Source organism: Protomyctophum bolini (assembly GCF_963924005.1).
Source record: "Protomyctophum bolini genome assembly, chromosome: 8".
In the NCBI taxonomy this organism is placed as follows: domain Eukaryota; kingdom Metazoa; phylum Chordata; class Actinopteri; order Myctophiformes; family Myctophidae; genus Protomyctophum; species Protomyctophum bolini.
In genome coordinates, this window is record NC_137869.1 from 13,490,056 (window position 1) to 13,504,789 (window position 14,734).

At 42.2% G+C, this 14,734-nt stretch overlaps 1 protein-coding gene across 1 annotated transcript in view; it reads left to right on the forward strand.

The window, feature by feature from the left end:
* Positions 1-14,734, forward strand: part of faf1 (Fas (TNFRSF6) associated factor 1) — an 87,093-nt gene that overhangs the window by 34,905 nt on the left and 37,454 nt on the right. The window contains exons 9-12 of the mRNA XM_080770716.1: positions 11,365-11,460; positions 11,656-11,779; positions 11,897-11,960; positions 12,059-12,140. Coding sequence (XP_080626842.1) covers positions 11,365-11,460; positions 11,656-11,779; positions 11,897-11,960; positions 12,059-12,140 — 366 coding nt within the window. The remainder of the gene's footprint in view (positions 1-11,364; positions 11,461-11,655; positions 11,780-11,896; positions 11,961-12,058; positions 12,141-14,734) is intronic.

Consider the following 14,734-nt stretch of genomic DNA (forward strand, 5'->3'; position numbering starts at 1 on the left):
CTTTTTTGGATTAATAAGAAAAAGAAACATGACATCACGGCAAGAGCTAGTGTAGTGTCACCAAACTGTGGATAATAATGATTAGGAGGGAGTACTGCTATACTGTACTGGACCGGACGACACAACACATCTCCAATCTAACTTGTTGAACAAACTACAGTAATAAAGTCACCAACAGTAAAAGTACAACTACACACTGTAGTTGTCCCCATTGAGTGTATGATGCATGCATTGAGTGGCTAAACCCATGTATAGTAGGCTTATGAAAACAGAAATTAGCCAGGAATGGATTAGTACTTAAAGCTGCTATAAGCAATAATATGTCAACATTTTTTTTTAACTTCCTGATTGGTTAGTCATTTCATTTCAGTTTTTTTTTTCTTCGACCAATCGCAAAGATTCTAGGAACATCTTTGAATGCAGATTGTGGCCCCTAGATGTGTTACAGAGACTCATGTTTTTGGGAGCGTTTTACTCATTGCTGGCTGTCTGAATACAAAAATCACACCTGTGTGAACCAAGTGGTGCAACTCCCCTCTCTAAAAGCTGAATAACTCATAATCTACGGAGCTCTCCATGGTTTGGTCCATTAGCGCGATTTTCGGAGGTTTTTGCTGATAATCCGGTGGTCTAGATGGAAACATTGGCACTTTCTAGAGCAAGGATGGCTATATTTTAGGTCGCTAGCATTGACGCTAATTATGTAGCAACAACGTCCACACAGGGGTGCGTGCGCACACCAGTGGTGCACGCGCACATGCACGGCACTACACACACGGGTGCATGTGCACACCAGTGGTGCACGCGCACGCATGCGCACACCACTCGTGCTCATTTGACGTACGTACGTACACAGGTACACGGACAAAGCTGGATGTAGAAGTGGTTGCACCACTTAAAAAGAAATTCATTAAAAACAACAGCTCACCGCTGCATGTCTGCTGTAGAAAAGCAATAAATTAAAAAACATAAAAACGTATTAAAAACAATATTAGCAAATTTAGATTTGCAGTATCGAATAGTGTTTTGATATTCAAATATTAGATTACTCTATTAATGCACTAGCTGTGGCCAGGTGATGTGTTTAAGTCTAGCAGGGAGTATTGTACAGTCTTGAGTCAAATCATATTTGCAGATACTGTACTTTATGTAACAAGCTTGTTGCGTGCAATATGAGTAGACAGAGATTGAGTGATCCAGGTTTTTCTTCGCTCTACACCAGCTGTGTGTTTAGGGCATGGCTATTGGGCTGTAGCCCCAGGTCTTTTTGCTTCAGCTCTCACACACACACACAGAGACACGCACACAGTGTTGCCAAATGGTTATGGGGACAGTACGCTCTGTGTCTCAGTCACTCTGATATTTTCATGGGATCTCAACCTCCTGTCACATCTAGTCATCTACCTACAGTACTAAGCTATGGCTATCAGTCTTTATGTTGCCTTAACAAAGGTGCTAATATGCTATAGTGCTGGGACTATAAAGTGTTCCAAAATCAGTTACATTTACTTCTCCCTCCCTGCAACCCACACCAGAAATCTTTATGCAAATGATGATGATGGTGCATTTGGAGCTAGTGCTTTAGCTGCTTTCCTCTTTGAACAAAAATAAATAAAATGTGGGGTTATATTGCTATAATTTATTATAGCTATAATATAATTTATAGCTATAATATTAGCTCTAAATAAATTATAGCTATCATTTATTATAGCGATATAACCCCAATCTTTCAATTATATTGCACAGCCTTTGTGATCTACTGGTATACTCTAATTTAGTTGCTGAAGGTGATCTTTTTGCATTAGTCACTTCCTGTGGCACTTTAATCCAGGGGAGAGACTTCATGATAGTATTGTCTAATATTGAATTCCAAAAGAATCGCGTGCCGATCACGTCCTCTTTAGGGCTCAGCCCTAGGTGTTTCAGCGCTTCTCTGCTCTACACACACCTGTGTGTGTGTGTGTGTGTGTGTGTGTGTGTGTGTGTGTGTGTGTGTGTGCGAGTAGTAAGTCAAACTAAAAAGGGAGAGCATCAAATACCTGTGTTAATTAAAGTAATCCTGGCACTGCTCCCGTGAGCCACTCCCACCTATCTTCACCTTGCAGCAGAGTCCAAAACCATACACTAACTAGACAACCTCGTAGAGGTCGCAATTTAAAAAAATTGCAGAGTGTGGTTGCCGCAGTGGCTTACATATATACCCCTCCCACTGATATTGCCAGCCTGTTACAGTTTCAAGTCACACCTGAGATCGTGTGTAAGTAATTCGGAGGGGATTTAACCCCCGAAATTCTGGTTACATTTATCGCGTTTGCGGCGCCCCCTATGGATGAAAATGGAATTGCTTTTGGAACTCGGTTGAACGAACCACCCCGGACATGTGATTCAAATTTTGGATGGATTGGACATGCCGTTCGTGATTTATGGCATTTTTCGTGATATAGGCCCCTCCTACTGACTTCGGAAGACGATTACGGCCGAACGATATGCACTACCGAAAATCTGCAGTTGGTGTTTTAATCGGATGGGTCCAGAGATCACGTGTACAGATTTTTGTGAGATTTGGACAAAATCTGTAGGAGGAAAAGCAAAAAGTGTGTTTTGGACAAAATTCAAAATGGCGGAAAATCCATCATGGCGGAAATGGGCGTGGCCTATATGTGGAGATGCGTCATGACCCAAGGAATATTTTGATTTTACGACCTACGGTTCAAGAGTTATGAGCCAAAAGGTAAAGTGGGCTGTTATAGCGCCACCATGAGGCCGACCTAAAAAATTATAATTTTAATTAATTTTAGTGATAATTAGGAAATATTCCTTCAAGTTTTGTAACTATAATGCTTACAGTCGCAGAGGAAAAAATACTTGAATGTGATTTTTTGCATTTTTCCATTGAAGTCAATGGGATAATTTAATTCATTAATAAATTCATATCAATTAAACTATACAACATTTCTCTTAGCAAAGTACACGCACACGATTCCCGATTTTTCCGGTCAATTTGACATATGGCTCAAGTGCGTACAGTCAAAACTGAGGGAGGAGTAGTGCGGCAAACTAAAGACTAGTGGAATAATAATAAAGTGTTACAATTACAAGAGTCTGGTTGCCTGTGGGCAACCACACTAATTACAGTAAGCATTTTTGACAAACTTTTGACTATTTTAATTTCCCCGAAAGTAGTCAAATGGCTCATTGATCTAAACTCAGTGTAGTATATTGGCAAGTTCTGCCAAACTTCATGCAGAATACTTGTGATAGTGTAGTGTAGTGGTTTGGGAAATTATCAAATTAAACAATTGATTTGATAACAGTGGTTTGAAGTAACATTTAATTTGACTCCTGCAACACATTAAACTAGAAAGATGCAATTGTTGAAAAATTGCAAAGTGTGGTTGCCGCTGTCGCTCCCTGTGGTTGCTGTTGTCGCTAATATAGGCCCCTCCCACAAATGTTGCTAGCCAATTACGATGTCACGTCTCCCCTGTGATCATGTGTAAGTAATTTGGGATTTATCCCCCCAAATTATCCCCCCCCAAAGTTCGGTTACATATTTTGCATTCGCAGCACCCTCTATGGATTCTGCCTGTGGTGTTTTTATCGGATAGGTTCAGAGATCATGTGTACCAATGTTTGTGAGATTTGGACAAAATTTGCAGGTGGACGATCAAAACGTGTGTTTTGAAAAATGGCGGAAAATCTATCATTACTCAAATAATTTTACGACCTATGGTTCAAGAGTTATAGGCCAAAACTTAAAGTGGGCTGTTATAGCGCCACCATGAGGCTGATGATGTAATTATATGTTAATTCATTTTTGTAATTATTATGAAGTTTTGTAATTATAGCCCTTATGATCAAATACTTGAATGTGAGTCTTTGCATTTTCCCATTTATGTCAATGGGAAAATGTAATGCACAAATACATTTATATCTATTCAGAACGAAAATACATCGCTTGGATGCACCTGGAACGTATCCTCAGTGATGTATCCCAAGGTCAATGGGTCTCGCGAACATCATACCCCTCACTCGGGTGACCCAGCCGGGGTGATCAAGTCCCGACTTACGTCCCAGTAGCTACCCTCGATCAGACCCACTAGGGAAAGACCAGGGCCACACAATCCGTTGGATCCACTCCGGAACTACTCTGCCGGGACTGGGAGGTACAATTCTGGCATGTGGAGGGACTAGGCTCTGTGGGTTGACTCCTGTCTGCGCCTGTGGGAAAAGTAGTCCAGCAAACTTGAAGTGAATAAAGTGTGTGGTTGCAGACTAAATATGGACTTAGAAAGGAAGTAATCATTGTTAGCGGTGCAGTGTCATTGACTGTTTTTTGTTCTGTGACATTCACTGTATATAGATACAACCAGTAAGACGGTCGCAATAAAGATTACTTGAGCATTACTGTATTGAAAGGACAAGTTTCAAACACTATTGTATTGATTCATAGTTTTGATTGTCTGTCATTCACACACAGGAGTGATAAGCAGCAAGTGGATCATCTCCATTACATCCCTCACATCTCTCCAGCCTCACCCCCCCCCCCCCTTCCTACCCAGTAATTGCTGACATTTATCCAGTGTTTCATGGTGTTTGCTAATGTATTAACGCTGTGGGGCCTCAGAGGTCTATTACCCCATTGGCTGATGCCTGCCTCTGTTTCCCAGCTTGCCTTAATGGAATCCTCTACCTGATGCAGGTCTTTGAATCCAAGGACATATTGAGGGTGGCTGAGGTTAGGGTGAGGGGTATCTCGAGGTTGCCATAGCAACAGGGCTCAGTAATAAGCTCAGACAGAGCCCTCCTGTGTGATTGACTGCCTTCAGGTGACATTCGGAGCAGGAGTTATTCTCTCCATCTCATTCTCTTATTGTGTTTTTCCCCTCGATCCATTCTCTATGGTATCAATCACTGTTTCTGTCTGTCACTCTCTTTAATGGTTTTCTTTAAAGCAGAGGATATTGAGGAGGTGTTCCGTCGTTGTCTGAGAGGGAATGTTCCTTCCCATTAACTTGGTCGCCTCTAGACCTTCTGCTGTAACACAGGGCTACACCACCCCTCCGAGTGGCAATAAATGTGTTTGTGCTCGTATGTACATGCATTGGCTGGGTGAACCTTAGTCTTTCTGTGCAGGACCCCAGATCCTAATGAGGAGTGACATGTCTTCAGCAATACACTGAGGGCCTTGAGAAGCGAAAAGCAACAGGTGTTATGGGTGGGGCGATCTCCCTCTTTCTTCTCTCCTCACCTCACTTCAAGTCTTTATTTTCCTAAATTTCTCAAGCTCACACTGGTGTCCTCCCCTTGCCCCAGCCCCCCCCACCCCACCCCATTTCTCCCTCTGTCCTCCTGCACCATGACACTGTTTTGCCCTCCCGCCATCAAAGAGCTGGGGAGTAAGGTGGTAGTGGTGTTGCGGTTGCCGTCAGTACAGCTGTCAGTAGTAATTATCTCACACTCTCAGCCAGACACCTAATCCAAACACTGCCCACAGTAGAATAGGAAAAAAATGAAACGGCAAATTAAGCAAGAGAAAGGGAGGAAAAAGGAGGGGAGAGAGGGGAAGAAAGGCTTAGTGAGGAATGGGGGGGAAGAGAAAAAAATGTTCCCTGCATTGGCCACTGAATGCTTCGAGCGTCAATGCAAGTGTTAATTAAAAGAATCAAAAAAAGAGGAGTCTGTCCTTTTGTGTGGAGATAAGGGAGAGGGTCATGCGTGGTGGTGGTGGTGGTGGTGGTGGGGGGGTTAACCTTGTCCCCTGTGCCCTGCGGCACTCCGCCCTTGTTTCCACATTTCACCAGTGAGCCGCAAAGCTGCACTTGTGTACCTCAACATCAGGAGGAGCCCCCGGGTCAAAGCGAGGAAGAGGCTTGAGAGGCACTCAACCCCTCCCGACATCATGTCAACCCACGTTCTCCAGGCTGCCATTGGCGGGGGAAGTGATCAGCTTTATTTATACACTTATTAGGCCCCATAGTGAAAAACTCCTCATTGTGATTTTCTTTTTTTTCTTTTTTTTTGGACAAGGGTGAAGTGTTTTCAAGAGTCCTCTCAACAGCCCCTGTTAAAGATTCAAATGTTTGATTTTCTATTCAGTTGCAGCATGGCAAGAATAGAGATTTATCCCCTTCCTTCACATCACTGAGACTCAGCCTCTGCATGTCTTGGACTGTCTCTGTAACCAAAGCAGTTTAAGCTCAAGGCCTTGCACCCATAATTCTGCAAATACAAATGTATTATCTCCACCAGGCCGAAGGCATGGGGAGAGAGTATGTTTTGCACTCCGTCCGTGCGTGCGTGTGTCCGTCCGTCCGTTACCAGCTAATCTCCGGCACCATTGGCCCGATCCATGCCAAACTTTGCACACACACTCCCTGGATGCCAACGACGAACCTCTGCCCCAAATATCCTCAAAGGCCTGTTATCGTGCTACCATGAGGCACATTTCTGTAGATTACTTGTACACATTTTATCCATACATCACACAATTTGGTATACACTATCTCCATAGTCATGTGATCAACACGGATCTGCACCATTTCCCATCTTCCATCCTGATTAGCTAAGATTGGCTTCCAAAGCTCACGTCATTGGTCCGTTTCGAACAAAATGCCACAAGTCACAAGAAGTGTGCAATTTCTGTGAAATTATATACGCACATTTCCACTAGGCCATTTCCACTAGGCCGAGGACGACATCCTCACGGTGGCACTATAACAGGGCAATTCCTGTTTTTTTACTAATAACTGCATTGATACAACTTATGCATGCACACTCCCTAGAGGCCATAGAAAAACATTTTCCCTGCATCCCTCCGGTCTGCCGGTTATAGCGCCACCATGAGGCCGATTTCTGCAAAACGCATTGTTTATGTCAGTCACAGATTTCATCCAAATCTCACACAAATCGGTACACATGATCTCTGTAGTCATGTGATCAAGACGAGTCTGTTGGATTTCTCAGATTCTACACTGATGGGCTAAGATTGCCTTCCAGAGTGGCCCGTTTTGTACAAAATGCTGCACATGTCCTGCTCATCCAGAATTCTATCATCAGAGATGCGAGTGATCTGGCTCTGCATTTCCTCAACAAAATGAAGATAATTGTTGCAAACAAACAAACAAAAAAATACGTTTATATTACGCTTAAACATTTTGCCAAACATCACACACACTCCTATCCTCCTGGTGGAGACTGGAGACCTGTGCCCAGAAGGGCACTTTTTCTAGTTTTCTATCGTTTCAGCAATCAACAATTACTGCTCGATTTTGTCTCCATCCCATTTACACTTCTTCTTTGTATGAAGAGCACAATAATATATTGGTTGGTAAACCCACTGTTAAATTAACTTGGTCAGAGTTGAGTTACATGCCAATTCAGTTAAGTGCTCTTCCTAGGTGTTCCAGGAATACTCGGCTATCCCTGCCGTGACACTTTTAGATTCCTCATTGTCGAAGTACACTGGCTGCTAATTACCAGTAGACGAGAAATGGAATCTCTCTCCCTCCCGCTCTCTCCCCCCCCCCCCCCCTCTCTTTCTCTCTCTCTTTTTCTCTCTCTCTCTCTCTCTCTCTGTGTGTAACCTCGGCTGATTGACTGTTTGGGGTCTCATGGGGTGGATTTTAATTTGGTTATCTACAGTGATGTAAGCAAATGAAATCTCAAATATTTTCCTTTTGTCCCTTTTGTCACACTTTTTATTTTGAAACCAAGATATGATTCACTATTGCCAGCAAGGCTAGTGTTTCCAGTGCTGGCCTTTGACTGATGTCATCCCCCCTCTGTGTGCTTTTAGCTGTGCATTTCAATGAAGCCTCTGCCTTTTTATTTTATTTTGGCCAGCTTTATTAATTTCAGACAACAGGGATAGAGAGAGAGAGCAGGATATTATTCATTCCCTATCTGTCAGGGGAGATACTGTATTTCTCATATCCCCTCTTCAGTTATTGAGCTGGTGGGAATTTAAGACACAATGGTCAATATTATCATTTTTTTTACAGGCGTCATTAGGTGATGGACAATGATAAAATTGTCTTCCCTTTCCTGAGGAACAATGATATATGGTTCATTATCTTACATTAAGTGTACCTTTTATAAAAAAGTAAAACATAATATTTCACAGGCTAGATTAGAGTAAATAGTCAATCCAGTCTGTGCTATAGAGGTACGCAGCCTTTTTGCTGTGGTGATTGTTGCTGCGTTGCTTTGGTGAGTAGAATAGATAAGGATGTGTGAATAGGTTGAAAACTGTGCAACGTCTTTTTTCTTTAGTCCTTATCAGTAGGAGCTGAATAGCAACTACTCACTATTAAGTCTATGTTGCTGTCACGGTCTATTTGTCACTGTTCTCTCCTGCTATAGAAACGGCGGTCAGCAAAGAGAATCACTCCTTTAAAAAAAATGAGAAGGCAATACTCCAGCAGTCTCTCTACTGCTTTTCAGACTCTGTTGGCGTTGAAATTCTCCTGATTCAACAATGTCCAGCTGCTCTTTGTCCGTGCTAACACCTGACAATGGAGCAGATCACAGAACCTCTGCAGGGGCCGAGCAGCTTCTCTGCATCTTATCTTGCCTAGCCCTGGTTCAGTCACGCTGTTTGGAGGTTCACTCTCCCAGAAAAGCACTTGCATTTCTAGGTTCTGCTCTGCTCTTCACAATTACATGCATATGACATTGTCACAACAAGTGGCAAGACTATTTAGAGTAGATTAAACGGACCTGGATAAATTCCTACAACTCATAACTCAATGTATTCATCAGTTGTTGATTTAGTGATCTTTGTTGAGATTGTCAAACGGTGGCCTCACGAGAACCATGCTGTTAAGTCAACATTTAGATACAGTACAGTACATTTTAATACTATTTAATCGTTATTTAATTTAAGGTATTATTGTATGTGTATTATGAAGTAGACTGCGTTGCTTGGACACTCGCGTGTGACATTGTTCTCTTTATGAAGCAGACAACCTTTCCCTGTACACTTTAAATGCCTTGTGACTGCACCCTACAGCAGCACTGCCTGTTGCTTTGTTACTGCCTGTTGCCTTGTTGCTGTCCCTAGGGCCTGGGCCTTGAGAGACTAGTTATAATGTGTCCCTCCAGAATGAAGACATTTCCAGTCTGAGGTGTGGGAGCTCATTAATCAGGTGGTGTTCTAGTAGAAACTACCACCCACCACGGTACAGGTGGAGGTAAAGCTCATCAAGATTTCACCCTGATTAGGAACATGGGCTGGTCTTTGTTCTAAAATCATATCTGGGATACTTTTTTGTCTTAAAACAACGAAATGGTCTAAAAAACAATTTTAGATAGTCCAAAGGTCAATGAGCCTCTTTTCAGAGCTTAATGATGCCTAACTAAATTGTATGAAAAACATATTCTGCCTTGATGGGTCATTCATTCCCTCTTGATTATTGGACATCAGCCAACGTAATTAATATAAAGTCATTTGGTCCATTGACATATAGCCCAAATCCTTACAAGAGCAACCTCTGATGTCTTTAAGTGTTCACGTCACATAAGTTGTCACTTATTGAGGCCAAGCAAGCTTCCAGACGAGCTTGTTCTGAACGACACAAAAACTAAAGCGGGTTGCCAGTTGGAATACAATGGACAAAGGACAGTATACGCCAAGCTACTACTATTGATTGCCGAATGGTTCAGCCAATGTAGCTGTCCAATGGACAGCTACAGGCTGTGCACACTCTGACCCACCACCATGCCTTGCTTTAGTTAATTCATGAGAGCAAAGCTCTATATAGGCAGAATGTTTGTAGTTAAGTCCATAAATGGAATGCTTTGTGTTGCTTTTTATAGTTTTTCCGGCCACTCAAATGCATCAATGTACTTTACATCAGGTTTCTGTTAAGGGCCAGCCAATGTGGCTGATGACAATCTATTTAATCGGCCAAATGTCAAATTGACCGATCATAATGTGATGCATGTCACGTGCGTGTTTGCAGATATGTGCATGCCACTTTACCACACTGTTCCTGCGTTTATAGTTCACTAAAGAATATAGTATCTATTCCATCACGCAGGGGTGTCACTTGCCAAAAGTAACAAAGTAGTTAGGATGGATGAATGATATATTAACTAGCTATAACTTAGTTGATCTATGAGATTACACTGCATTGTCATGTAGGCTTGCTCTGCTCTTTTTGGTACACGACACCACCATACTAGTATAAACCAACTAGGAGGAGCATGTTTCAGCCTTTGCTGACCATCTCGTTCAACCATTACATGCGTAGTAGCCTACATCAGGGGTTCTCAACGTTTTTGGCTGGGGACCCCTGGAAATGCTGGAAAAATCATTATTTTGTGTGAAAATAATCTGGGGACCCCCCAAGGGGTCGCGACCCACAGGTTGAGAACCCCTGGCCTGCATAATCAGTTTTTATTTTGTTACATTATGTTAACTGTTTCACAATGAAGTCAGTTGCCTGTAATGTTCAGCCTAGTTCCATCACTTAGCTCCGACGCTCTCTTCATGTTATTGACAGAACGGTGCTTGTATTGTATCCATGTTGGGTCCAAAGTTGGAGGCTTTTCCAGACTGCAGCTAGTAACTCACTCATGGATGATGTTTTAAACCGCTGTTATGTGATCACTGCATTACTGATCATGTATTGCTTGGTCGCAGCCTTTATGAATCGTTTCTCAAAATGTGCGACTGATTTTCTTTTTGTGGCCCACCCCACACAACTCTTGTTGTTTGTTTCTCTGTGTTTATTGCACGTTGTAGTAGGCTACTAGTAGGCAGCAGGCTCTGCTACATTGTGTTTATTGCAAGTTGCATTAGGCTACTAGTAGGCAGCAGGCTCTGCTACATTTTGTTTATTGCAAGTTGCATTAGGCTACTAGTAGGCAGCAGGCTCTGCTACATTGTGTTTATTGCAAGTTGCATTAGGCTACTAGTAGGCAGCAGGCTCTGCTACATTGTGTTTATTGCAAGTTGCATTAGGCTACTAGTAGGCAGCAGGCTCTGCTACATTGTGTTTATTGCAAGTTGCATTAGGCTACTAGTAGGCAGCAGGCTCTGCTAGATTGCCACACTGATGACTCGCCAGTCAATGTATGCTCTTAAACTTTCAATGTTTTCAATGGTTGTAAATCTACATATTGTAATGGAGGACAGCCTCCTGTGGACAGAGCTTTCGTTGATTCGTTGTAAGATAATAACTAAATAATATTTTACAAACTCGCATAATGTAAGTGGGAAAAACAGCCTTGAACTTGTATTTTATTAACTTGTGTTCTTTTCCATTACCTAACTGCCTCTTTCAGACGCTGAGAACATCAATGGCGTGTTTTTTTTGCTATTAACTGATGTTTTCTCTGTCTGTTTGTGTTTTCAAGATGACGCTAGCTGTCTCTGGGATCAGCTATCCCTGCCATCACCTCAGTGTGTGTCGAAGGTCCTCACCTGCCAATACCCAAGAGCCCACAGAAGAGGCATGTGCGCGCACACAGAATATTCATTCCATGTTATATACCGTAGTTATCTATAATAGTCATGATATCAATTGATTACTGTAATGTATTAGTAATTATGTAAATTAGTAAGATACATATATATATATATATATATATATATATATATATATATATATATATATAATTATTTGTTTTATTATTATTTTCCTGCAGTGTGCAGATGTCCACATGATCAGTGACAGTGAAGGAGATGATTTTGAAGACGCTTCAGAATTCGGCGTGGATGATTCAGAGATGTTCGGAATGGGAGCTTCAACTTGTCGGAAGACCCCCATGAGTACGTACAAAGAGGTTTTGCTGTGTTTGTTTTCAAGTAGTACTATTGACTAGTCTATGAAACAACTCTTCATTAACACACCCAACACTCATTCATTTCATTTGTGTCACCCTGCAGTGCCAGAACATAGTGAAAATGAAGGTGATGCCTTATTGCACTTTACTGCCGAATTTTCAACAAGGTGAGCGAAGTCAAATTTGTTTTGCACGGACATACATTATTATGTAATTAAAGTTTGAGTTCTGAAATTGAACTGTGTGTGTGTGTGTGTGTGTGTAGGTATGGAGAGGTCCATCCGATGTTCTACATTGGAACTTTGGAGTCGGCATCTCAAGAGGCCTTCTACGGCAAAGCTAGAGATGTAAGTAGCACTCCATCACACACACACACACCACACACACACACACACACACACACACACACACACACACACACCCCTTCATTGAGGATGTGTCAGAGCCACTGTTTGATTTTAATCAAAACCTGCATCAAATTTTCACCCCGACAGCTGAGGCTTTATATTTAGCCGGTCCCCCCCTGCCGATTTCTCAGTTTTTGTCCTTTTAAGGAGGCTTGTATCAACTGACAGCTTGTGTGGATTACAGTCTTATTAGACTGTGAGGACACAGCAAGATGTTAGGGGGCGTTCAGATCACCAGGCGCACCGAGGGAGGGAGATGGGAAAGACGGAGTGTGGGAGGAGTGGTGAGAGAGAAATGAGTGAGGGAAAGGAAGAAGAGGGGATGATAAACGGAAGGAAAAAGAAGATAGAAGCTTGGCCCACTGCCTGCTGCCCAACTGATCTCCTCTTTTAAGCCAACACAATATGGCCCATGTGTCCCTTGTGCTTCCGAGCTGTACTGTACCACAGTAGCAGCACACACACACACACACACACACACACACACACACACACACACACACACACACACACACACACACAACAATACAAGGGCACAACATTTAAGTCACTTGTTTTGAAATTGCTTTAGGTGTGTTTGAGACCATTAGAAATGTGGAGAATTAAACTGCAAACCATATGGTCTGTCATGTTGTTTTAAGCTCTGTATACTTCATTGACAGCAGTTCCTATTTATTGGCCCCCTCCTTTTTCCCTTCTACAACAAATATCTTTGCTGAAAATAGCCAATCTACAATATTGGCAATTTTCGCTGAATAGGGACTCTATGGTTCATATATTTACAGCATGGTTCAAACATGGTTCATGACAAACCATGGTCACTCATGGTAGTGCTGTAAAATCTTCATCTCAGAGCAAGGAACCTAATTTTATTATCCACTGGACACAGTGGCTGGTTCACGCTAAACACTGACCAAGTACTGTCTCAATTTTATTTGCCAGCTAAACATCATGGGAGTAGAAAATAAATAACAATTGATGTAATGCTATCTGACACAGTTATTTGACTAGAAAACATAATTGCAACTTGCAGCTATTGACATAATGTACCAATATTTGCCTGGTTGGTCTGTGTCCAACCCGGCTGGCCTTTCTTATAGTCCATCCTCGCTTCAATCCGTCTATCCACCACCCCTTTCACCATTCTTCCCTCTGTTTTGAATATAGGCCTTTGTCTCTCTTTTCCACATCATCATAGCTGGCCACAGACCAGCTTTGTTAAGTGGATATTGGTGTGGGTCAGATTTGCGTGGAGGAGGATTCGGTGGATTTTATATACAAGGGAATCAGTCTCACTCTCTTAAAGGCTGAGAGAGAATAATCACTAAGTAAAACACTGCATTTGATGAAGTATTTCTGAAGGTGTGTGTTACTGGGGGAGGGGGTAGCGACTGTTGAGATGGACTCAATCCACCCTTAATGAAAATGCTTTGGGCTGCTAGACTGAGCTGAGCCGTGCTGAACCCTTTGGGGGATCAGTAGTTAGTCAGTGCGTACAGACAGATAGGCCACCCATCACTGGCCACGATCCCTGCTAAATCCCCATCAACGCAGTGGTTAATCACACTAACCCCACTCTCCTCCGCCCTCCAGTCCTCTGGCCGCCACACACAAAGACACATCAAAATTCATAGCCTTGTGGAGAGGCATATTCAAGGATTCATTACTGCCAAGTACACAGTAAAATCCTCAGTGTTAATAGAACTCATGCGCACAAATGTAGCCAAATGGACCTGTAAGGGTACATTTTGTTGTGTACACACACTCGGAGTTGCACATGATGGATAAATGAACACTGGAGATTTTACTTTGTGCCTTTCCTGCAGAAAAGAGCAACATGGCAGACTGGAGACAGTGTGAGAGTTGTTGGTCATTTCATGTCGACATTGTCGCTTATGATGGCTGTTGTGCTTTCCTATGTAACACAGTAGTCATGGGAGAACCAATGCTGCCAGAGTTTGTCAAAATAAAGGCACTAGAGTGCCAAGCAGATGGGCAGATTTTACTCTGAAAAGCCCCACCTTCAATTCTCCCCCAAAACCGGAGGTATAATCTTCCATTACGATCTCACGCTGTCAAGTCTGCAGAAATACTTTTGGGAGAGGGGGACTCGGATAATTATCACTGCCAAGTACACGGTAAAATCCTCAGTGTTTTCTTTTTGCTAATATTACTGTTATTAATATTTTACTTGCATAGATCTACTTCCATCACTTACAATTATACTATTAATATGTGGAAATTTAAAGTCTCAGCCTTTGGGAGATGACATTTTAAAATCACTGGTAATGTTGAATTTGGGCCAAGTACTGATTTGACAGATTTTTCTGAAATGCCTCCAGGCCAAATAAGTTTTTAACTTATTTTTAAAGCGGCTTAAATTGATAACATTATAATCATGACAAATCTTACAACTCTTGTTCTAAAACATTTGAACAAATCTATGGTGGCCTGTGCTGAACTATTGCTACTGCCATTTAGTGGTGGATGAGTTAATATATATACCGGGATTTGGAGCATACGCCGACGTATTT